This window comes from Falco peregrinus, chromosome 2 (genome assembly GCF_023634155.1).
Source record: "Falco peregrinus isolate bFalPer1 chromosome 2, bFalPer1.pri, whole genome shotgun sequence".
Classification (NCBI taxonomy): Eukaryota; Metazoa; Chordata; class Aves; order Falconiformes; family Falconidae; genus Falco; species Falco peregrinus.
Window position 1 is genome coordinate 84,051,591 of NC_073722.1, and position 25,147 is coordinate 84,076,737.

The 25,147-nt window shown below is 36.4% G+C and overlaps 1 protein-coding gene across 4 annotated transcripts in view; it reads right to left on the reverse strand.

The window, feature by feature from the left end:
- Positions 1–25,147, reverse strand: part of RIMBP2 (RIMS binding protein 2) — a 162,224-nt gene that overhangs the window by 62,142 nt on the left and 74,935 nt on the right. For all 4 annotated transcript variants that reach the window (XR_008745803.1, XM_027780786.2, XM_027780787.2 and 1 more), the window contains 2 exons: positions 8,447–8,536; positions 1,254–1,376 (listed from right to left, as the gene is read on the reverse strand). Coding sequence is in view for 3 of the 4 variants with exons in the window: in XM_027780786.2 (XP_027636587.2) it covers positions 1,254–1,376; positions 8,447–8,536 (213 nt within the window). In the remaining variant the exon portion in view is untranslated. The remainder of the gene's footprint in view (positions 1–1,253; positions 1,377–8,446; positions 8,537–25,147) is intronic.

Consider the following 25,147-nt stretch of genomic DNA (forward strand, 5'->3'; position numbering starts at 1 on the left):
GCAGTTTTCCACATTACAACTTCCATATTTTCTGCAACTAAGAAAACCTGGGAACAGTGGCCCATTCAAACCAGTTTGTTTTTCTACCACATCATATGCTTCCTCCCACTGGCTCCCTCTACCTCATCACACTGGATACCAGCTCATTTTCTGTAACTGACTTTTCAGACCCTTCTCCACTACTCCTGATCCAAATGTCAGGTTTGGATTATCAAGTTACTGACATCCATCTTTATTTAATCAATGAGATTCAGGAATCTGGCTGTTTCCTAGCAAAGCACTGTTTCCTTCCCACCACTAGAACATTTTTTGCTCTTTGTTTCAACATACACAAATTATTGCCTCCTTGAATTAACTGGTTAAGCAATAATCTCTTGGTTGATTCCATTTTCCAACTGAATTTTACTCTTACGTGACCCCATCATCTCAGCTAGATCTTCGCTCTGTTAGATCCATCTGGTGAATTCCACTATTCATAGAATTAGTTTGTCTCCTGGCACTACACAAAATAACCAGGAATACAGAAGCAGGACAGCATCTTCAACTACACAGTGAAACCTCTACAGAAGAATACATTTATGATTCAAAATGCATAATTTAATTTTTCCAAGTTGAAAAGGAAGCAGCAAATTGGTAACATGAAGCCAATTGTGTATCTACAAAAAAAGCACTGCTAGACACCAACGTACTAAGCTTCTCTAGAAGCATGTTAAAAGAAAGGTAGATACGTACCAGGCACTTAATTCTTTCTAAATAAGACCTCTTTAATGACAACAGCAGGTTTTGCAACCCTGTCCTGACAATGGGATGCATTCTGCACAGGCAATATGAGCTGGTACCAACAGCTTGTTTCACAAAGCCACAATAACATTTTGCATCAAGTTAGCTGGCAGGCATAGGTCTCTTAAAAGTAAACTATCTTGGCAGTTGTTCATATTTCCTTCATCAGCAGAGTCACTTCTCATTCATTTCTTCTCATCTTGACTTACATCCACTAGCTGTGTAGTGAAAACCTACATCCAATTACTTATGAAGTATCAGACAAAGATCTGTAAAAATGTCTCTCCTCTGACAGTTTGAGATCCCTTGCAGGTAGCCTACTGTACTCCATATGTTCTATCACAGATAATAGGGGCATTCAGTCCCCTAGTATGGAATGCACTTATTCTTCCGTGACTCATTGAATCAACATCAGGAATATTAAACAAGGAATAGAAGCACTGGATTGTTGGACTTTATGGCACTACACATACCTTTAGGACCTGCTCTAAGTTCTCCAGCTTGGCTTGGAGCTGGTGTTTTTTCTTTAGAGCCAAATCTCGTTCTTTGGTCACTCTGAGAAGGCTTTCTCTAAGATGGTCATAGTCTGATTTTACCTAGAAAAAAATTAAACATGATTATTGCCCCAACAGCTAATTAATGGAGAACTATATCTGACACAAACATTTCTGCATGTTAACATGGAAAAAGGGAAAAAAGTTCAAAGGAAATAGGAAAGAAGCATAAAAAAATGGAAAGGAATGTTCACTGAGGAAATTGTGTGTCTTGTGTACATAGAATCATAAATTCATAGTACCACCTAAGTGGGAAAGTCCTTTGAGATCAAGTCCAACCGTTAACCCAGCACTGCCAAGCCCACCACTAAACCACGTCCCTGAGTGCCACACCTACACATCTTTTAAGTAACCTCCAGGGATGGTGGTTCCACCACCTCCCTGGGCAGCCTGTTCCAATGCCTGACAACCTTCCTAACATCCAATCTAAACCTCCCTGGTGTAACTTGAGGCTTTTTCCTCTTGTCCTGTCACTTGTTATGTGGGAGAAGAGACCGACCCCCTCCTGTCTGCAGCCTCCTGTCAGGCAGCTGGAGAGAGCAGATAAGGCCTCCCCTGAGCCTCCTCCTCTCCAGCCTAAACACCCCTGGATCCATCAGCTGCTTCTCATGAGACTTGTGCTCCAGACGCTTCCCCAGGTCCATCCCCCTTGTCTGGACTCATCCAGCACCTCAACATCCCTCTTGAAGTGAGGGGCCCAAAACCGAACCCAGGATTTAAGGTGCAGACCCACCAGTGCCAAGCAGAAGGGGACGATCACTGCCCCAGTCCTGCTGGCCACACTATTTTGGACACAAGCCAGGATGCTGTTGGCCTCCTTGGCCACCTGGGCACACCGCTGGCTCACGTTCAGCCAGCCCTCAACCAGCACCCCCAGGCTCTTTTCAGCCGGGCAGCTTTCCAGCCACTCCATCCCAAGCCTGTAGTGTTGCATGGGGTTGTTGTGACCCAGGTGCAGGACCCAGCACGGAGCCCTGAACTTCATACAGTTGGCCTTGGCCCATCAGCCCAGCCTGACCACAATCCTCTGCAGAGCCTCCTCCCCTCCAGCAGATCAACACTCCCCGCCAGCTTGGTGTCGTCTGCAAACTGACTGAGGGTGCCCTCGATCCCCTTGTCCAGATCATAAATAGAACTGGCCCCAGCACCGAGCCCTGGGGAACACCACGTGTGCCCGGCCACCAGCGGGATGTAACTCCAGTCACCACCGCTCTTTGGGCTCGGCTGTCCAGCCAGCTTTTTAGCCAGCATACAGCACACCCATCACAGCCGCGAGCAGCCAGGTTCGCCGGGAGAATGCTGTGGGAGATGGTGCCAAAGGCTTTGCTAAGGTCCAGGTAGACATCACCCACAGCCTTTCCCTCATCCACTAGGTGGGTCATCTTGTCGTAGAAGGAGGAACATGTATGAATGAAACATTTAAATGAAACATTTTTTTTCCCCACATGGACCACAATCTGGCAACCAAACTGTAGTTATGCATATTTTATGCAAATTTAAATAAATATACTATATAATGCACAAAATAAATTACAACCAAACAATTCCTAATATTTCTGTATCTCAGAGGCATCAGACATGGGTGTGCTACGTAAAGGGGCAAAGTTCTAATATATATATAGAAATATAACTCACAAGTACATTTTTCAAGACTATTCCTTAGTGTAAACTGATTTCAGAACTTAGGTGATCAACCTATGCCAACATTTGAAATCAGTGTCTCTACAACTCAAAAATAGGTATTCTTCTGCAACGAAACCCTTGCTCTCCCTTAAAACATTTGCATACAGAAGGTTTTTAAAGGCTCAGATACTCACCAAGTAGGATTTGTTTTCCTGTTTAATTTACTTGGTGTGAGCTTAACCACTTCAGTATTGACTAAGTCTTTTTATACAGGATTTTGTGAATCATAAATGATAGCGACTACTTCATAAACACACACAGAGAATAAGAAAACACAATACTAAGCTACTTCATCCTGACACAGAAAAGTTCTGTCTTCAATTCAGATCAGCTGAAATTTTGATTTTTTATCTCTGATCATTTTATGACTTTATGTCCCCTATTGATGTACAACAATCAGATTGTTACAGCTTGTATCATATCAGAAACTGCATTTTTTTTTTACAATAAGAATGAAAACCCACCAGCAATGATCACCCAGGTAAAAAACATACGTAATGTTCACATACTATTTCCACTTCCCTGCAATGTTGATAGAAGGTAAGAAAGCAAAAGAAATAGCCATATTTTAGTGAACAGCATTCCAAGAAGCATCTGTTTTCCTTTGTTAACCACAACACAGCACAGAAGCATAAACAATGCTGACAGGATTACTGACTAAGGAAAGGCAAAGCACTACAAAGTATTGGGATAAGCATAGCCTTTAACCTTGGTGCAGCTCATGTTTCCTTCTAACCAGTTAAGGAAGTGACAAGTTCTTTTTTTCCACTTTAATTACTGTAATTTCTTGGGTTTTTTAAAGAACCAATGGCATTAAGCAGTATCTGACATGGATATCTCCCGGACATTTTCTAAAGTGATCTTTTAGAAACTGATTCAGCCTTTCTATTTGCCTTCTGGCTCCAGTTTGTTAACTTGCAAATTCTGCCATGGACCAAACAATCTAAATGGTCGCAGCCAGCCCTTGTATTCATCTCTGCAAGAGGGCTCTTTAGAGTGCAGTGGACTAGAAAAAAGAAAGAGGGAAATGGAATAAATCATGTTTTCCACAAGAATTGATGCAATTATTGCCAACCTCATGATTTTTTTTTCTGTGCACAGATTTTTCTTCTTCCTCATTTCTTCATAACTAAGGAAACTATTAAACAATGGATTTACAGACTCTATTAACTTCCTGCATCCTTTGTATTGTATTTCATTGCTCAGACCAGTCAGTGTTTATTGCTGAAGAATAATGGAGTGGAAAAAGGAAGCAATGAGGTATCACTATCAACAATGCAATTTTGTTATTGCCTGTGATTCTCTGTTCATTTACTGAGGATAAATGAAGTACCATATTTGGAACAAGTTTCAAGAATAGGTTAATTTTTCTCAGGCTTTAGTTTTCCCTGTCTCTAAAAACAATTGATACCAACTAACTACTTTTGTAAAGAATTTTCTAAAACTTACTAGTCATCATAGTCTGAATAATTTTGCGGACCTGGTGAGTGCAGCACCTTTCTGCCATGTGCTTTTCCCTGCTGGCAGTGAAAGAGCTATCAGAACAAAAGGTACCTATCAAGCTGTTAATGTAATTTTTGAAAGAGGTAAGTTAGAGACAGGTAGAACTGTAAATATTTTATACATGTCAGAACCTTTCATTTAGGATCTCAAAGTCCATATCTAAACTAAAGTTTAGGAATACAGAAATGGTTCTGATAATTTATCTTTTTCTTTTGGCAGATCAGCTTTCAAACAAAGTTCTGTGTACATCTTCATTTTGCAAGCTGGAAAGAACACAAGCAAAACTACCAAGCACCTTCCGATAATTACTCTTACTTCCAGCAACACTGATAACTTAGTCTTTCTACAGGGCATTCTTGCCAAGACTTTCTCCTCTAAAGGTTGTGTATCACACAGAATGCTGTGATACACCCATTTATATAACCCATAAGGCAGTATAAAACTTGACAAGTCTATAATTTGTTTTTTTGTTGTTTGTTTAGAAAATGTTTGTTCTTAAATGTGAATTTAATGCTGTTTGTTATCATAGGCTGTTTAAGACCATATGGGATATACATGAATCTGAATTACACACAGAACACATCAAAACATCAGTGTTCCCAGTGGCAAAACCAGTTGACTTAAATAGAGCGCCATCATAAACAGTTCTAATTTCATGATAGAAAGAGGGAACATTTTGATCTATGATGTTTATCTGTTTGATGCATCAACCAATTTTTCTTCCCATATCTTCAAACTTACTAAATGTGCTGTCATTTGAGTCAGTTATGAAGGCCAGAATATCACTAAGGTGTCTTCCACTACCTGAGCACTTAAAACAGAAACTAGTTATTGAAAAACAGCACGCCAGAACAAACCAGCAGTTTATTTCATTGGTGGGAAGCTCTATCAGCCTTATAACCCACCACCTGCCTTAATTCTAGACATTAAGAGACCTGCCAATTTCTCAAACAACGACATTGCTCAGAAAACATTATGAAGAAACTACCACGAAAATGGTATGATTTCATGTACTGTGGAAATAAATTCTGAACATATAAAGCCTGTTCTATTTTTACACAAAAACAGTAGCCCATATACATTCAGATGAGCAGGAAAACAAGTTAAAGCCCAGTGTCACAGCACTCCTAAGGGGACAAAATCTTTTCACAAGTACTCCATTCCAGGAATGCAAATTTGTTTCTCTTATGCAGAGTACTAAAACTGTATCAGGTAAATTATGTATAATTTCAGCTTTATTTTGTGGTTTTAAAAGTACTCAGCCTCGTACCTCCTCCCTTCTAGAGTCAAATTTCAGCAACTACATTGTGTAAAAATGAGCAGTAGTTTTATTTGTGCTACATAACAGAATGCACAAATATTCCTCCAGTCCCATTTGCTTAAAGTTGGCCTGTTTTTCAGGCCAGCTCTCAAGGGTGAAAAAGAATAAATTTTAGGCAGGTTTTCCCCTTCAGGGCTGAGCCCTATCTCTGTTAGAATTCTGCTCCAACCTCCGCATCCAAAGTTGTATATTTTCACACTTTCTGAATAGTAAAAAAACAAACAGCAAACCCCAAGTAATTCCCTCAGAAAATCTGTTATGCAAGAAGGAAAACATAAGGTTTGTTAACATTCAGGGCATACTGCAAAGATTGCATATTGTTAAAATTGTTGAAAGTGAGAGGGTACACTTAATGCAAGTCTTTGATCTTACTGAGGCTACGATATTAAATTAGTAGTACAGGTATCCAGAACTGCTGCACTGTGCCTTTCACAGTACTTCCAAGTATTTGAAGAAACAAACCCCCATGTAAGTATGACAAATTCTGACACTACAATAATAAAAGGTAATTTTATGACTAATTTAGTGACTGTCCTGGTTTTGGCTGGGATGCAGTTAATTTTCTTCTTAGTAGCTAGTACAGCGCTTTTTTTTTTATGTGAGGACAATTTTGATAAGGCACTGATGGTTTTAGTTGTTTCTGGGTGATGTTTATACTAAGTCAAGGACTTTTCAGTTTCTTCGGCCCTGCCAGCCAGAGGGCTGGAGGGGCGCAAGAAATTGGGAGGGGACACAGCCAGGACAGGTAATCGGAACCAGCCAAAGAGGCATTCCATACCGTGGGATATCATGCTTGGTACAGAAACTGGGTGGGTTAGCTGGGGCCTGAGGATTGTTGCTCAGGGACTGGCTGGGCATCGGTCAGCAGGTGGTGAGCAGTTGTACTGTGCATCACTTGTTTTCCTTTCTCCCTTTCCCTTTGGATTTTATCCTTTTCCTCATTACATCTGTTATTGTTATTATTACTGTTCTTTCCTTTTTATTCTGTTTGAATTATTACATTGTTCTTACCTCAACCCTTGAGTTTTACATTCCTTTCTGATTCTCCTCCCCATCCCTCTGGGTTGGGGGGAGTGAGCAAGCAGCTACATGGTGCTTGGTTGCCAGCCAGGGTTAAAACACGACAGTGGCTAATGTGTCAAAGGTTGATATTTTACCTTTATATTATAAATTGCTTTTACTAGGTTTTGCAATGTACCTCAAGCTCTTCACTATAGTAAGAGAAAAACATTACCTGTAATAAAGCATTATTTACTGCATGGTTCTTCACTTTCTGATAGCAAGAAGGCTAACACTTTTAGCGTCACCAGTATACTCAATCTTCACTGCATTAATGTTGCATGCTATTCCTGTGTCAGCTAGAATATAAAACTGCCCAAGCAAGACTTTATGTGCCTCATCAAGTAAAGAGCAAAACAAAAATAAAGAGAAAAGAAAAACATTAGGAAAGGGAGCAATTCTAGACAGATGGATTAATAAAATTAAGTAATGCTATGATACACACGGCTTCCTCCTATCATGAAGTATTCTCACACTGTCTTTTTATATTGCAACAATTTAAATGCTTCAGCAACAGGAAATTTCAGGTCTGCTTCAATACCAGGTGCTACACACAAAGTGTAGAGAACATGCATAGCCATCTATGAATTTTAGTAATTCTTATTGTCTCAAGGACTTAATCAGACCTCCTTTGCTTTGGAAACTCAGCAGTGAACTACTCTGTAACATGAACCAGTCAGAGATATCAAAGCAAGCGGTTACCACTGCTTTGCAAGCTTTGAGGATGGGCTTTCATCACAGCCTGTGTGAGTTACAGCTCTTCTGATATGAATGAGGTTGCCGAGCAACTCACTTAAAGCCCTGTAGAAATCTCAAATTGGAGTTTTTATTTTTAGCTAAATGTAGCCCTGTAAAGTGGCTGTTCATGATGTTTCTTCCACTGAGTGCGTATGTGGTGAGGTAAAGCACATCAGCCACTCCTCCCATGCTAGTCACGCCATACAGTATTTGCCATAGGTATAATCACACTGTAGTCAGAAAGATATTTTTTATCCCATAACAGGCACAGAAAAGAACTGGAGAAAAATCTTTGCTATAAAATTAGTTTTTATATTAGGATCTGCAATAGCTGCAATTATGCTATGCTACACGGGAAATAACTGCTAAATAGACTTTTGGGCAAGACCTTTTCAACATCTTATTACGAAATTTTAAAATGCAAATGAAAAATGTGGAAGGATAGGAAAAAGACCTCCTAGAAAGAAATCATTCCTATCAGTATTTTTCAGAAAAAGAGAAATTTTCAATCAAGTCTCATCAAAATCACCAAAAGCCTTTTTACCAAAGCATAATACCAATTTACAATACTAAGAAAATATGCATCAGAGGCATGATGTACCTCTCTGAAGTCTATCTGTCTTACATTTTCACTTGAAAATAACATTTGTTCATAAAAATAATGTTTTGTAATTTTTAATGAAAATATTTTCTGTTCTCAAGTAGAAGCAGCAAATCAGAAAAAATGACTACACAATCCACTTCCATCCACTCTGCAGCCTGATTTTTGTAATAAATGAATGTATGAGATCTGTGCTTATGATGTTACCTGGTCATATTGCAGTGCTTTTGCGGACACACTTGCATACTGAAGGCTCAGGCGATTCTTTTCTTGGACAGCATCCTTCAGTTCATTTTCCTAAAACACAAATAAAGACTGCTACAGGCCATTTATCTCCGTTACAGTACATCCTATTAAGTGCTTAAGGAAGCAATGTTTTTGCATTTGGTATTAACAAACTATTAAGAGTAATATCAGGCACACAGCCAAAGGCACTGAAGGTGCAGAATCAGCAGATTAGCTTGCAATTACAGTTGGCTCTATTGTAAACCCACATGTTTCCAGTAGATGATCTGATTAAAGACATGCAAGCAAAAAGAGATGACCTGACTTTACAGGCCTGGTGCCTATAAAAATAACAATTAAAAAATGTAGATGTAACAAAGAGCTCAAACCTGGCTGCCTCACATACAGCTGGGAAAAGAAAGAGACTTGGCTTTCAGAAAAATAGTAATGCTATCGAACTTAAGTCTTGAGAAGGCATTTTGAGGACAAAAGCCAACAAGCGGAACGTATACTTATGTACACATTTTTATATTCACGTATCACACTTTTAATGGACATCTATATATAATATAGGTATATATACATATCCTAATACAGATGTTGTTAGAATCTGGGTACAGTATCTATGCACTACAGTGGGAGGCAAATCAGAAATGCAGATGGAAATCAAAAGGCAAGTAACCCATGCCTAAAAGATTAAGGTATTAACTACAGCCTCAGTAATGTATTTTTATTTGATTAGACAGCACTACGAAGAGGAAAATTCTAAGAGTAAATAAAACTCAAATATATAGTCAAAGGTTAAACTAGAGAGGTGGAAATGCTTTGTTAGGTCACACATCAAAGTACATGTAGCTCAGGAAAAAAACAGCATCATCCTCCAATATTTCTGACAGTTTTTTGCACAAGTTCACAAATGTAGTTATCTGGGATTAAACCTTAAATTGAATTCCTTATGACAGCTGCAGTCAGTCATGCTCGGTGATCTGTAATCTTTCCATCCCACAGTGTGCATTATACATTATCTTCTGAAATCATTGGTTATATTTGCCAAAAACTAGTATATACCAAGGAGGGCAAAACTGGGCCAACTTTTGAGTGATTTGAATTAATTTATGGCTTTACACCATTAAAATCCACACAATCAGTAGATTTCTCTGCTAATTCTGATGAGATCTTAAGAAAAACTGTTCAATTAATGCCTTATCACAATTTATCTTTAAATTCTCAATATGAAAAAAATATAAACTGCCAATTTTTTATCTACCAAGGTAAGCCTTAAAAAAGATATTTAAAGATTCTGATATTTAAATGTTTTTCATATACTGGAACCAAAAAACTTGCTATTTTAAGTATACCTTTCTTCAGTCAATTTCAAAACTCTCTGCACACAAGATCATGTTTTGAATGGAAAACTAGTATTTTCAATGAAAAGAAGTTGTTAAACTGGTTATCTAAATTGCTTCCTAAGCTTCATTACCTGATCATCAGAACTAGTGAAGCTTACAGATTTTTGCCTGATGGCTACTTGACTAATACCTAAGAAGGTGTGACATCCAAGTCTGATTGAAATTAACCACTGGGTTAAAAATTGGTCAGCTAAATGGATAGTGAATAGTTCTGCTTAGAAAGTGGGATTAAAACGTCAGTTTCATAAAAGATTTCCCACAGAAAAGGTAATTCTGAATAACTGTGATTTTAACATATCAGTTAATTCTGCAGAAGGTACTCCATTTCTGCCCACACCTCGAATGCCAACCTTACTAGTTAAATTTGAACATAAACAAAAGATAGTGAAGATTAGTTCATCTTAAGTAATAACATGTTACAACACCATCATGGTATAGTATCAGAACATCTCATCATCTGTGGGAAGCCGTTCTCTTGACTAAGTGTCAAGGGCTACTGCACTGAACTAAACTAAGATGACAAACTGCAGCATATTCACAGTCTCCTGACTGCAGATATACCTATCAACTCACACATAAAGAGCTCAGCAATTATAATTTTTCATGTCTGTTCAGTCTGTTGTTCAGGGCGCAATTAAAAGCAGCAGTCAGGCTCTGTGAGATGCTAGACAGTTCTGAAGGCCAAAACCAGAAGCATTTCTTAGCTCACAATGCATTTTCAATGGTGTGAATCAATACATATTTTTATAATATCAAACTGCACAGAACACTTCCTTGGATATGCAAATAAATCAGTGTGCTATTAATTGCTGAAAGTCACTTGAAAAGCATTGTGTGTCTATTCTGCACTTCACAATGTAAAAATAAACCACATTATCTGCTCTGAAACCTTACAACTGCAGGTTTTGTCAAGTCAGATTCGACACTGACTTTAACAGATCAATTTGCATTTGTTACAAATCAATACTGCTCACCTGGCTTTAATGGGGAACAATTGACAATGAGTTATCAGGTTTTAATAATGTTATTAAAAGGAATTCAAGCAGCAAACAGCAGGGAGGAAAGGAGGAGTAATTGACAGCAATCTAGGCCAGCATCTTTGTCACCCTACTTAAATTCTCCAGAACAGAAAATATTTTATGATAGATGGCACAGCAACTGGGATGGCTGTTAGTCCTACCTGAATAAAATATATTTTATAATGTTACTTGCAAGGATGAATAGAAGTAGGGCAGTAACCATCCCAGTTTCATTGGTCCTTAGTTATAAGCCTACTACGTTTGGCTTGTGTCTCTGTTCATCATAGCTGCTCTCAGCATTCTTCCACATTTACCAGGGTAAAGCCCACCTATATTGGCCATCCCAACTAAATCTGTAAAGATCAAGAATCCCCTGGAAACAGTAGCAGGAATTACTGTTACACTTCTAGCCTGAAACATACAGAAAGAGAGACCCAGCAACTAAACCTCAGGTGCAAAATTTCCACTTGCAGTATTTGCAGTAAGGATAGAATGTATTTGTATGTATTATCAGTGTGTTTGGAAGTGACATAAATACATGTTCACTTACAATATTTAGACTGCTTGCTGTCACAAAAAGCATTACAGAACAAAGCATAAATGACTTTTCAAAGGTCTTAGAGCAAGTAACATGTGGTAAAAGCCAGAAATTGAACCAATATCTTGCAAATTTTAGCCAAGTCCCTTTACTGAGCTGTCTTCTGGAAATGATCCACGTCATAACTACTGTAAACTCAGAAATTCCCACAATATTAGTTTCAATTTGTTTACCTGAGTCATCTCTCAACAACAATGAACCTTTACAACAGGGGCTTTGACAGAAGAATTCTGGCAGATTCAGTAATTTAGCTGCTGCATAAAATTATCAGTCATGAACCTGAAAGTAACCCATGACATGGTTTAACTGAAGCAGCACATAACTACTGCCCAAAGCGCAACACATGCTAGTTTATGTGTAGTATACATGAACAGTATTTCAGCAAAGTTATGTTCTCTCTCAAAATTCCTCATGACCAGTTTCTCCAGTGCTGAATCTTTCCAGATGCTAACTGTTACTTGGAGAACCACACTTACAGTACTTACTATGTCTCCTCCTCTCTTGTCACTGGATACCACCTGGAATTTTGCAAATGATAGTTATGCATCACTGCAGTTTGTGATTTACTGTCTAATCCATTGACTTTGGTGAATTAATCCATTCCTTAACAGTATCTGCCTCAATATTTTCCAGATCAGTTGAACATAAATCTTCAACAAAAAAAGACCACAGCTGCCATAGAACTAAACTCCATGCAATAGACAATTCATGTATCAAAAATAAGAATTGAAGTAATGTAGAGGAAAAGCACATTTTTACTGTTCTCTTCCACGTACAAACCAGAAAACTAAAATTTCTGGTATAAATTCTTATTGGCCCACAGTCAACCTCTCAAAGTTGCTGGTTTATGGCTGCTCTTCTCAGAAGTGCTGTCAGACCCCCACTGCCTATACGACCATTTGAACTGGGGCCAGAGTGGCATGCAAAAACGTGGGGTTTGTTTTGGGGGGAATCCAACACATTTGATTATCATTTGACTATGTTGTCAGTTGTCTTCATTAGGATTTTATGACTGGATCCTGAAAGAGCACTGAAACTTCAAACACATTTTAAGATGCCTTATAAAAATCCCAGCTTCTCACACATGAAGGCTGACCTTTCTTAAGCTGCTATACTGAAATAAAAAGAGTATTTTTCCATTCTCTCTCCTTTACTTGGCAGCCAGCACTGAATGCATTAACAACAGGGCAACACTTCTCACTGTAGCTCTTACAAGTGCCAATTCCAAACAGAACCTCCAAGTCAACAAAAAGAAGAGGTCAGCAAATACATAGGGCAGCCATCACAAATGACAGACTTCCTGGCAATAGGCTGGGTACATGCTTCTTGCCTCCAGCTTGCTTGTGAGTGCTAGGAATTCTCCGCCACAGACTTCTACATTCTCAATTTAATAACTCTACCAAATTCTAAAGGGAACATGGGAAGAGGCACCACTATGTTATGACTTGGACCTAAGAGGAGATTTTATAGGATTTTGCAACTCATTTTGGAGCTTGACATGATTTAAATTTTTAAACTTCTTGACAACAAACCAGTACCTGCCCAAAAAACAAACCTTCATAAAGCATTTCCATGCACTCTTTCCTCATATTTTCTTTTTACAATTAGCTTTTGACTTCTTTTTACAAATCTAATGAGTTTTGTCTTTTTTTTCCCCTACTGCCTTCTCCCCTGTTCTTCATTTATTCACTGTATGTAACAATCCGAAGAATTTAATTGTGCCTAAGAAGCAACATTTTACTGGAGTCAAATAAGGACTACCATTTAACCTATACAAATCAATCCAACACAGCTGTTAATAAAGACAAGTAGAGTGAAGATTAAGAACTCATCAAGCCAGTTAATCCAAGACACAGTATAAAGGCAAATGCTGACTAAATGTTACCAGACTAATGCACAAGTGAGAAGGATGTAGTACTTCATACTTCCAAAAAAGCTTCTCATAAGTCTCCAGAGTCTTGACCATCAGGTTTCAATTATTAGTTGAACAGTCTGTCACCCCCTTCCTAATTGTGTTTCACAGTATCCATTTTAAAAAAATCAAAGGTTTGAAGCAATTTAATCACTAGCCTAGCAGGCATCCAAAAATTTTACAGAGAAATGAATGTGGAAAATTAATGATAAGGAAAAAAACAATAGAAGCTGTATGCAGAACTATTTCACCCTCCCCCAGAAAGTATGGTCATAGATTAGCATCAACTAGCTACAGAAAAAAACAAACCCAAACTTTTCCTGATCTATGTAGGCAGAAGTTGCATAGAGCTTAGATTGCTCCTGCTTAAGTTTTTTTACCAAGTTAAATACAGGAAGTGTAAACCATACTTACATAGATGACATATGTGGTGGTATGTCAATTAAGCTCTATTCATGTCAGGACCATAAGTAGGACAATTTGCAAAAAGAATCTGAAAAGTCTTAAGCATGTCTATCTCACAAGGGTATTTTCTGCAGAACGTAAGGAATGCTTCAGGCATTCTCAGCTCAGACAGGCAATTTGATTTAAGAAAACACCGCTAAGGATGATGTTTTCAGAATCTGCAAAGTAAACCAAATCAGAAAATTGACAGCACTCTCAAATGCATACAAACACAAAGTCCTGCAGTGTGCTATTTTTTAAAGGATGCCCAGAGCACTACACAGATATAAAGGCTCACACAGCAGTACATACTTCACAAAACATGAGATGATTAATAAAGAAATATCCATGAAAAAATAACAATACATTTTGTTACTTTATATATAAATTGCATCTTTTTAAGTGCAGAAATGAAGGCAAAAATGTGTGTTTCTAAGAGAGCAAAAATAAAAATTCTCCTATGGATATGAGGACTGAATATAAAAATTCACAGTAGGAGGATGACTTCTGTAGATATAATACAATCTGACACCACTGTCGGGGTAACAAGGTTCTACATTGCCTGGAGAAAGGCATCTGTTTTACTGTGTGCTAGCTTGCTCATCTGTCAATTATTTTTGTTTAAAAAAATGTTATACACTATTCATTTATTTGTAGCTCTTTTTCTTTGAGACTTATTTCTGCCAGTAACCTGGAATGACTGTATTGGAACATTGATCATAATCCCCTGTGATAGTTCTCTATTTTGACGATACAATAATAGAATCAATCCAAGAGAAAAGTGAAAACCTCTAGTCTACAGATACTTAAAAAGGAAAAATGAAGAATCTTCTGATCTTTTCTCATGTATTTTTTGTCCTGCAAATGACTAATTTCTAGGGTCAGGTTCATCACTACCAATTAATTTTTTTCTTCTTGTAAGAGCTAGATTTTAAAGGCAAAGCTGACTTACCCTGAGTAGTACACAGTGGAACTATTTAAGAACCTCAACATGGACAAGTAAAGAGCTAGGTTGAGAGGCACTGCCTGTACAACAAACTGCCATTTAAAACCGTTCTGATTTTCTCTGCAATTAGCATGTGGATGATGCAAGAAAGATAGATGCTGTCCTGCAGAATTAGAACCAGTTTGTAATATAGCACTGAGCAAAGTGGAACCAGAAGCAAGCAGAGAAAAACAGCTTTCGCAAGAGATGCTGTTGTTCTGCTAATGTTAGTTAATGTTCTGACACCACTTCCATTATAACTAACTGCTTTGGATGCATACCAGTAAGACAAAAGTGGGATCAAAGAATGCACTGAAAGATGCTGAATGTCCCCTCCCTGTGCCATGAAGAGTACAGTTCTATCCTGCACTGGCTTCCACAGTTAGCAACTTTGACAGTTATAAAGTTGCACTTCTAATGAATTATATATTGTAAGTCAGTGGAAAACTATTACATGCAATAAAAGATAAACACTTCTCTTTGGAGGTGTTCTGCTATTTCCACTTGTTTCTTCCTCTCAATTGCCATGATGAAGTACATGTTAGTAAGTAGTACAGGAAAGGAGTCAAGACAATTTATGATGTTAACATTTAAAAACTAAGGATTTTCTACAGAGAATATTAACAGGCAAGCATAAGTTTTTTCTGCTACCACTTTTAAGATAAAGGAAAACCTACTCAGAAATGCTTGCATTTTCAATAGAATCACTTGACAATTTGATTTTCTTCGATTTAAAAATAGGAACTTTTCCATGCAAATTATACTTTATTCTAACAAAGGAAAACAAATGCAGCTTTACCCCTCTAATCAGGAGGCTGAATTTAGCATAAGAAACACTACATAAAAATAGCACTTCTTAAAAAGCACTACTGAATAAGGAATGCAAGAACTGTAGCCATTTATTGGACTTGGAAACCACCAGTGTCTTGGCACTACAGCAACCAGGACCAGATGTTATGGAGGAAGCACAAACAATTAACGCACGCTATTATTTTTCACTTCAATAAGACTCTTAAGATAACAGGCTTTGTGCTACCAACTCATTTCATTAACTCTCTTTTTGTCATGTCCTTTGGAGTATTAGCTTTTCATGCAACTGTTTCTCATAGCTTGTCCACACGATCGTTTTTACCACCTCAAATCAGTCACCCCCATAACAACACTGATTTACATGATAAGGCACTCACTGCCATGTTTTGCATTATCAGAGAGGAAAAGGAAACATCAACACCTGACTCACCCGAACTTCTAGAAGATTCCCCTATTTTAGAATCACAGGTAACCATATTTGATTTGCTGCTGCTCAGACTATGGCCATCACTGAAAATTGTTCATCACACGTTCCCATCTTATTTTCCTCATCTATGGCACATACTATAAACATGACAAGACCCTCTCATCTGTTTTAATAATGAAAATGATAAAGTGTAATGAAAAGGGTAAAGTGATAACTCCAGATATACCTAAAATGCAATGGTTTATTATAGTCTCCATATCTGTGAATAAATAACAGCAGACATTCTAGCTGCAGCTGTTTATAACGAACACCAAATATGCAAGTTCTCTTCAAGATATTTCTTTTGGGCTTTATACCCACCGTGGCTGAAGGAAATAATCATGAACACAGTAAAAAAGCAGATATTATCTATAACACTATTCAATATTTGCTGTTATGTTTGTATTTTATGACGCTTAGCTTCCTCCATTAGACATGCAGAATGCATCAACTAGACTCTATACTCAAAGCAAAAGACCAAACATCTTTGCACACTTCCAGTTCACAACTCAGATGGAATGAGGCCTCTAAGTGGCAGTAAGTAGCATTACTTTTTTTCTTAACTTCTGCAGAAAGTATCAAACACTACCCCAACAAGACAGCAACTGAATAACTCACAATTTCATTATCATCTTTTCATACTATCACAGCAATTACAATGAAATGTTATTATTGGATAGCTGTTTAATTACTTAATAACAAAGTAATACATAATCTTGCTGTGGAAAAATCGTACAAAATATATAGCTGATAACTGAAGTATCAGTTCAAGGTAATTTTAGGCCTATCAACTTCATAGAAAAATAAGGGGTAAGGGAGATGACAATTCTCATTAATAGTGAGTTATTTATGTTTGTTAACACTGTAATACTTTCAGTCTAAGGCTGTTCCAATAACTGAAATTATACAATTATTGATACTGCTTTCACCAGTGACCATATAAAAAAAATTATGTTGATAGGCATAAGTTCCAATATAAGCTATTCCTAATTTAGCCACACAGAGCACGTACACAACATATTTTAGCTTTTGTTCAGGCTTCCCTCCTGAAGATATCACCTAACCTCATTACTCAAACTACTACTATTTCCTTTAAAAATCAAGCACATTTGTGTTCCACCTTTCAAATAACATCCAACTGCTGGTAACATAAACATGGCTGAAGATACAGTTAAAAAAAACATTTCTGCAGCCTCTAGTAGTGAATTAATCTTAATGTTATGGCAGTTTTTTCTTTCACACAATATTAGAAAGCTAATCAATTTGATTTGTGGGCTGAAGCTAAATCAGTATTTATTCAAGGCTTTTTCTTTCAATTATTTTTATACTCACTTCTCAACACAATATATTAATCTGTGTACCTGAAAGACAGAGGGTCTAATTCTCATTTACCATGGCACAGTTCTAGTTCCTTCAAGGACAACTTACAACCAAGGGAAAGAAAAATTATCCACTGCTAAGGGAGAAAGGAGTGAACAAGTTCTCTGGTCCTGTATAAAGGCACAGAGAAAACACATTGTGGCTTAAACATTAACCCCATTTGAATGTTCCTATCAAGCCGGCATGGTCTGAAGGGGACATTCCCTACTGCCTCTTCAACAAATGCTTCCTTTTTATTTTATCATCATGTTACATATTTTTTGTCTCACATCTCCAATTGGTAGTAAATATTCTTTTGCCTTCAGGCCAGTGGGTGTGCCAAAAAGCTAACTTATTCTTGTAGATCAAACCAAATGCTACCAAATATTTTCAAATAATTAAAATGCATTGCGTCATCTTAGTGGTTTCTGCACATGTGTGAATTTCCACTCACACTTTGTATTAACTCATAAGAAACTTGCTATCCACACTTTCCACTTACTTCAATTCCACTAGTGGCAGAGCAAACAAAATACATCAGCCAAAAAATATTAACAGCCATTCTGATCACCACTGGAGCTCATTAGGGATAAGGCTGCAACAGAAAGCATCTATTAATTATCTGCTAAGACATAAAGGTTTCCATTTGCTGATCAACAGAACATACAACAATGTGAACTTGGAGATCTCTCAGTAAAACACCTGTTACAATCTTATAAAGACCACTATGTTAGTATTCTGGTAACACATCAGCTGCAGATGCTTTTTTTATCAGAATAGCTCATGGAGGGATCTTGTCAACTTTGATTAAATTGCCAAGTTCATTGTGCTATTTCTTATAATAGAAATTTCTTATTCTTACTGAAACAGATTAAACCATTTCTTGGTTCTTTCACTGATAATTAAAATGCAATTAGATCAGCTTTCACAAAAAATTCTCAAAAAAGCTTTCCTTTTTGTCAGGCACAAAGAGGAGAGAATAGCAAACAAGATCAACTGTTGTCATGGTAACAACATGCCCCAGCAGGTGAAAAACTCGGTCCTGTGGCACTAAAAAAGGATGAAATGTACTGAACCTAAGCATAACATCAACTAAAGCTCAACAAGCTAAATGTTTTCTTCATAGATTGGCATATTTTAAGCAACACATTTGAAAAAACAAATGTCAAAAAAAACCCCAAAACATCTGAACTCTGGTGATGTAAGTAATTATTAAGTTGTCTCAGAGCAATTTTATTAGGCAGAAATTTATATTGATATGTTGTGTAATTTTGGAAATCTCTACATGAAGTTTAGCACAATTTTTAAAAACTGTAAGTGACTTGAAAACAGAAGATCATTTTTCATTTCAAGACAGGTATGTTTAAAATATGCTGAATGATTTTAAGGGTTAAATGCCAGAAGCATCATTCAAAAACAGCTCTTCAGGCTCCAAAAGTTCTGCTTTCAGAACAGATAATATTACAGCCTTCAAATAAGACTGTACAATCAATTTTTCATCTTCTGTTAAGCTAAGATGGTATATATAAACACAATAAATTTGTGAGTTAACCCAAACAAAGTATTATAGGCTACTGCTTTCCCTGCATGATTTTTAAAGAAAAACTGAACGAAACTGTACTCTGGTCCTTCTGTGGTCCAACCAAAATCTTTCTTAAGTAAAATTACCTACAAATGCACGACCACCTCAAAACACTTAATTCCCATTTACAGAGATCAGGACAATGCTTTGCATGCATTCCTTAGGGAGAACAAACACGCAGGTAATTCATAAAGCTGCCTTTTCATCTGCAAGGCTCTCTAACAATAGAAAGTCACCATGTATCATATTCTATTAATTAAATCTGGGTTTAAACCATTTTCTTTCAACACAATTTGAAAACTAGAAAAAAATGGAGCTTTATGTGATTAAATGTGAAAGGGCTACATAGCTTGTTCTAAACAATACAGATGTGATTTTCTCCATCTGTGTAGCAAAATGTAACAACCTTAACAAAGCTTAATGGTGTAACTGTATGTGTATTTACAGGTGTGAAAACTTACACATACTATTTTTCTAAGGATTCTCGGGACAAATATATCACAAAACAATGAGTTTGAACAGACTGCCAGTGAGAATTTGAAATTTATTCCTTACTCACAGTCCTTGGGCAAGCAATGAGTGAACTGTGCATTCATCCTTCCTAAGCGCAAAAAAAGAGAAAATGGCTCTATCACCTGACTAAAGCTATTCTGTTTCTTATCCTTCTACTCAGTATCATCCTGTTGCAAGGACATCAAGGAGAAATACAAAAGCTAGCAAATACTAGCAATCAAAAAAAATTATGACTTTTTTTTCAAATAATGTGTCATCATTTTATTACTTAAATTTTAGTTCAACCTTGTATGTCAGTAACGCACCAAGCTTCATTAGGCCATACCCAATTAAAAGAAAGTCCCTGCCTAATTATTTTTTTTTAAATATATTGTTTCACTTTTAAAATCATATTTTAAATCAATTTTAATTTTATTATTTTATTTTGTATTTTCATATTATTTATATATCTATATAATATAGATATAATACAATATATCAAATATACTTATGTTAAAATAAACAAAATTTTATTTATTTATTATTAATTATATATGAAATTAATAAAAATAAATCATATTTTAAAATAAAAACATGAAAAATATTGGTTTGCTTTTTAAATCATATCACAAAATAGCAGCTATAATAAAGTAATTTATAAATAATTTTGGAGGCAAGAAATCCTCTTCATATGGAAAAAGGAAAGTAGTTTTACACTTCTTAAACAGTGGCTGCTTGAAGATACTTCACAGCCTGGAGTTACAAAAGTGATATTAGGAAAGCTTATTTGACAGATTACAAATGAAGAGAACGAGCAGTATCTCAGTAATTAAGACAAAAGAACGTTTACTGATTTTGGATTCCTCTGCTGGTTGTAGACATCCCTGAAAAAATGGGGCAGTCGCCAGCAATGAACACGTTGGAAATGTGGTCTTACATTACTTCACTGGTACTGAACAGCAATATGAAAGCAGAGTCGGAGGAAGATACCAGCACAAAAATCCTCCTGCGTATCACACTGTACATAAACATCCAAGTCTTTAAGCCTTCAAAAACTACCACAACTTCTTGTTTTGCTGTCATAAATCTGCTCTGCATCACTGCAGTTAGTCTATAAGGATAATTTTCCAGGCATTTTTAGGAGAGTAGAACACAAACAAAATACTTTGTGTAAACATATAAGAAACAACATAAAATCTAAACAATATATTTGCCATATTACTTTTCCTTATCTTCTCTTTCCTAAATCTAATTAATGCTTCCAGGAAGATATTTACATACCCTTCTGCTTAGTATAAAATCAAAAGGAAAAAAGTCATAAAGGCCACAATTCAGGCAAGGTAAGAGCAGTGGGATTTTGAAGGAATTTATCCAATCTCCCTAGTATTTTCCCCTTTGCTAAACTGTGACACAAATCGAAAGAGAGTCCTGACTACTTTCAACAGGGTAGAAAATCATCAGTTAGAAATCTGCATTAAAGTTGCTATCAGGCTTATTTCTTTGCTGTTTCCAAGTCCTAGCAAACATATTATTTGGCATCTCCAAATAATCTTAAATTTGCTTCAACATGACTAAATTGGTGTATATTACCCTCTAGCCTTAAACCATTAATTATTTCATTACTTGGAGTTACATGTGGTAGCAATGGAACGTATTTCACCCCCACTTACTCAGAAAGCAGTCCTGTATATATGCAATTGCATCCATCTTCCCTCTTTAATGACACAGGCAAACAGAAAGAATCAGAGTTTCATCCTGCTCATTCAAGCTGTACTGCATCATACTCTTAAAGTTAATCTTCCTTACTAGCCAAAGCTGAGCCTTTAGCCACTGCCTGGGAAGAGGACATGACTCCCCTGGGGGCTGTTCAAGGCGGGGGGGCTTCTTGCACCTGACACCTCTCAGCCACCAGATGAGGTGAGACAAAAGCACATTATAATGGGTAATTTGGTAAGGTATGATTAATATTATTTATACAAGGAAGGCTGGAAATCCATACTCGGCTTCTTGCTTCCTTGAGTACCTGAGGCAGGGAAGCTTTTTGTGATCTGTAACACCACTAAATATTTACATTTTGGTTTATTCTTTACAAGGTGATAACTAACTGCTTGAGGCTGAAGAGAAAGATCTATAAGCTTTCACTCAATGTCTGTCTCCAGCTTGCTATTAGTACATCTCTGAACCAGACCAGGACATTCTGGGACTTAGGGCATTTGTATTCATTTAAATAACCGAAGTTTATTCGTAGCTGTTTCCAAGATAAAACCTTGACATATTAGGGACACACAGAGTTTATGGTTTTGCTACTTGCTCATTTATGAAATGAGATGTGTAAAATAGTTACAGAGACCGCAAAAGGATTTTGCCTTCTGTCACTCAAAACAATCTAAGCACTAGGAAATTCAATTTTTTTTCCATAAAACCTTTTTAGTATAAGTACACATTACTTGTATCCTGAATATAGCTTTTAAAATATCTTTCTTGCTGTCTCTTCATATATAATTCACATTATTTTATGTCCTCCTTAAAAACATATACAACTTCCATTGTTGTGATTTGTACATTTGCAATTTTTTAGCAAAAGATTCGTATTTAAAATATAAACAACCTGAAAACACCTTGTAAGTCTGAAGACCGTATAGGGCAACCAACCTGGAAGAGTCTAATCAGAGCACAGACTTCATCTTTTGTATAAATACTAGCTGACTAGCAAATCTTACTGAAGGAGAGAAATTGAAAGGGGAGGAATAGCGATGCAAAACACTGATTTGTGAACTGACTGAAAATAAATCTGGACTCAAATGATATATAAAGGAGAAATACTATAAAAAAAAGAAACTCTGGACAGTGAAAATAACCCTATTCAAGGAAATCTCTACAAATGGTGGGACAATGTAAAGGACTGCTACTACTATTGGAATATAGTATTCCACTTTACAAAATTAAGTGTTGAAGATGTCTCATGCTGAATTAAAGATCAAAAAGAAAATAATTCCAATGCTAATAATATTTCACTTCAGGACTTGCTGCATTTAATTTTTTCAATTCATAAAAATCAATTGTTCTGGCAGATACAAATCTAAAGCTTTGTGCAAGTTCTAAGGAGAGGCTTTGAGGATAGAAAAAAAAAGAAAAACACTGAAAAACACTAGTCACAAAGAATGTCTTATTTTCTCTACTTCAAACTGCTAACTCACCAAAACAGTGTAAAAAAATTGATCCTGTACTTATGCATTTAAAACCTTACTTCTAAATGAATTATTACTTTAATCTCCCAGTACTCTAACTGAAGGATACTGCCAACTAATGTATGCTAACAAATACAGTTCAAATACTTGGTTCTGAGCTTCCTTTTGTGACAGAAACTAGGATGCTTTTAATGGTAACATTCTGCATACCTGCATTTGACTGGCTCTGCATCTGAAAGATACCTTCATTCAGCTATCATTCAGCTTTGGTCTAAAAACCTCAAAACAACAAAGTTTTTTCAGGAGATCGTTATCAACATTGAACAACTGACTAAACAGTTTAATTGATCATAACTGCAAGAAAAAATTAAAATTTTAAATACTGATGGAGTATGTACCTTTGATCTGGTCTAAGCCACTGAAGAGCTTTTAAAAGAATTCAAAGACTGTAAAGCCTGGACCAAAAGGCCAGTATCTAAGCTTTTTTCAAGTTTTAAGCAAGAACAAGGCCAGTTTGACAAACAGATTAATGAAATCGTAAGTCTTTTTAATAAAGGATATGATTTGGTATAAAATCTAATGTGTTAGGATTGCAATCAATATCAGAAATACTAAGACCAGTTCATTGTAGTCTACTTAATCATTTTTCTTCTCTTTCCATTCACAGACATACAAAGGGACAAACCCATTTTTAGAAACACCTACAGTAACATACACCATCCCAAAACCTGGAAGAGAATGAAATTAGTTTATATTCTGGGAAGATGTAGGTTTGTTCCAATTTCATCGGAATTTATTTTCACTTCACAGCTTCTGATCCTCACAGGCTATGCAATATCAGCAATTGAGGAAAACAATGAACAGAGATAATTTGTCTTTATTTGTTAAAGATAAAATTTGTTGTATGTTTCTTAAAACTATCAAAATTATGTTTCCTCATGAATCTTAAACTGAAAAAGATAAAAAATATTGGATTAAAATAAGCCTCATTTTATCTTTATGTAACAACCTCCTAAGCCATACACAGACAGTATCAGCGTAATTTCTGAATTCTCCCAACACATCAGTTAAAAACAAACCTACAGCTGAAAATCTATTCATGAAGTACGAAATAGGTCTCTTGCAAGGTAGTTATAATTCTCTATGCAAAACAAATCTTTGGAGAACATTGAAAAAATATACAAAAATTTCCAGCACTTCAGACACTGAAGACCAGATACCATCACCTGTTTCTCTACCTGTCTATTATGAATTCCATTAACATGTATTTTTTTATTAATATTGAATTAATTTTCAATTATTTTTTCCAGATGTATTTATTTTTAACAAGGAATGCCAAGAGATCTTCAGTATTCAAGCAAACACCAAGCCTTTTATCTTGAGATCTAGATGAAATTTTGTAATACTGACACTAGGTTTAAACGAAGTTGAGCATCACTGAATTCTCTCTGACACAGCTATCTGCAATGTGAAGAATGAAACTGAAAATTAAAGACAGCCTCAAATGGCTGCACATTTATCAAGTATTCTAAAACATAAATTTCATATCACTATTTTTTTTTCCCAACTATCTAATGAAGAATGACAACTGCCTTCAAAAACATGATTACCAGAGATCACTGAGGTACCAGAGATCAGATGTCTTGACAGATCTCTCTGCTCCAGTGACAATCAAAACATCTGTCATTCTAATAGTCATAACAGCACATAAAAGATTAATATTTCTCCTAAATTTCCTAATGCAGAATATATAGCTCCAGAACCGCCATTTAAAGTATTTCCATTGCCTATAGCACTAAACTAACTTCTATTTTCACAAAAGCATTTTGACAGCATGTACATCTACGAGAAGCATTTATTTGCACCTCATTGCAAATGATATCTAGGTTCATGAGGTGGCTGCCTCTTGGTGAACTATCCTTTTGGCATTAACATACATTGTAAAACAGAGGAATCATGATGTATATATGTGAAAATCATGGGCTTACTCTCATGATCTACTAAAGGAAAAGAAGCTAAGCGTGCTGCTTTTGATTAAATGTTTTACACTCCATATATATTCGGTTTACACTTCATAGGTAAACTACTGATTTCAGGTCCACTCTCTCAAACAGAGGCTCTCACAAACACATTTATTTCCCTGAATGCATGTGCCTTAAGAATATATGAGCCTAAACTACCATAAACACAAGAAAACAGGAAGGTAAAGTCTAATTTGTTCAGTATACATGCATGTAAGAAAACTTATTAGCGTTCTCAGTTGCTAAAAAATGAAGTTCCTCCACAATGTTGATGTGAGTTTTTAATCTAAATACACAAGAATCCATGACAGAAGGCAATTTCAACATATAAAACCAAAGCCTGCACTGTTTTACTCTTCTGTATAATCCTCACTTACTTCAGATTATTTCATACTGTA